This window comes from Galeopterus variegatus, unplaced genomic scaffold, assembly GCF_000696425.1.
Source record: "Galeopterus variegatus unplaced genomic scaffold, G_variegatus-3.0.2 Scaffold1375, whole genome shotgun sequence".
Taxonomy (NCBI): domain Eukaryota; kingdom Metazoa; phylum Chordata; class Mammalia; order Dermoptera; family Cynocephalidae; genus Galeopterus; species Galeopterus variegatus.
Window position 1 is genome coordinate 433,809 of NW_007727486.1, and position 1,387 is coordinate 435,195.

General features: G+C 35.0%; 1 protein-coding gene across 1 annotated transcript in view; it reads right to left on the minus strand.

Annotated features, from left to right (window-relative positions):
• Positions 1-266: 266 nt before the first annotated feature.
• Positions 267-1,387, minus strand: part of LOC103593605 (DEP domain-containing protein 1B-like) — a gene marked incomplete at its 5' end in the record, with an annotated part of 3,337 nt that continues 2,216 nt past the window's right edge. Inside the window, one exon of the mRNA XM_008576627.1 lies at positions 267-505. Within this exon, the coding sequence (XP_008574849.1) occupies positions 344-505 (162 nt within the window). The remainder of the gene's footprint in view (positions 506-1,387) is intronic.

The following is a 1,387-nucleotide window of genomic DNA, read 5'->3' on the forward strand; positions in this document are numbered from 1 at the left end:
ATGTACACACAATTATTTTATAAATACCATGAAAAGCAACAATTAAAAAGATGAAAATACTTTACCCTTAAATCTTGTAACAATTACAAACATTACCATCATGTATCTGACTCACATTTTTTAACTGATTTGTACACCTTTAAAAATAGCATTGAGTTTTATGAAAATACTGATAATGGCTCAATATTTTTAAAAAGTCAGGTAATCTTCATCTATATTTCAGTAGTCTACATTTTATGCCTGCCTTTCTTCCACCACCATAGTCCTTTTCTTCTAACTACCCATTCACTCAAAACAACGATGACAACAGCAGAGGTCTCCAACCTCTGCTGCTGTAGAAGTGTTACATTCGAAAACTTCTAGTTCTTTGAAATGGTTGGAAAGGCTTTTTTAGTGCCCACATTAACAGCTGTGGTTTCGGTTTGGGTTTTTCAGGAAACAGAAGTGCTTCACTTTCTGGTGTAGGAAATCGTTCTCGGTAGACTTCAGGATAGGATTTCTGAAACTGAAAAAAAAAAGGTTCAAGAAGAGTCAAAAAAAAAAAAGGCCAATAAAATTGGGCAGCCAAATTTTAAAATAAGAGTTTCTGATCCCATACTTTCCTGTTCCTGTTTTTATTTTTGTTAAATACTGTTTTTTTNAAATTTAAACATAAACATATTAACTAAAATAATTCAAAACAGTTATAATGCTGAACGTACACTGTGAACTATCCAGGCTCCTGCCCACAGCTGGAGCGTCTAATTCTCCCTCCCCTGGGGATGGACAGAGGCATGCATTTAGCTAAGCCATTATGTAGAGAGAGGTACTACAACCACCCATAAATGTTTTACTATTGAGAATCAAGTGAAAACAATAAATGTGCAGACATTGCACATGGCAAAAGGGAAAAGGAAGAAATAAGAGGAAAAAGGAAACCAAGACCAATAAATGTTTATTTATGTGAATAAATGAACATCCATTCAAGATATTTAATTTCAGAGTCCAGAGTCTTTTAAAAAATATAGCACCCTACTGTTCTACTGCAATGGATAAAATATCCAGAATATACAAGGAACTCAAACAACTTGACAGCAAAAAAAAACAAGCTACCCAATTAAAAAATGGGCAAAAGAGCTGAATAGGCATTTCTCAAAGGAAGACATACAAATGGCCAAAAGACACATGAAAAAAATGCTCAACATCACTCAGCATTCAGGAAATGCAAAAAAGAACCACAATGAGATATGGAAAATGGTATGGAGGTTCCTCAAACAACTACGGCTAGAACTGCCATATGACCCAACTATCCAACTGCCGGGTGTATACCCAAAGGAATGAAAATCATCATGTTGAAGGGATACAAGCACTCCCATGTTTATTGCAGCTCTATTTGCAATAGCCAAGA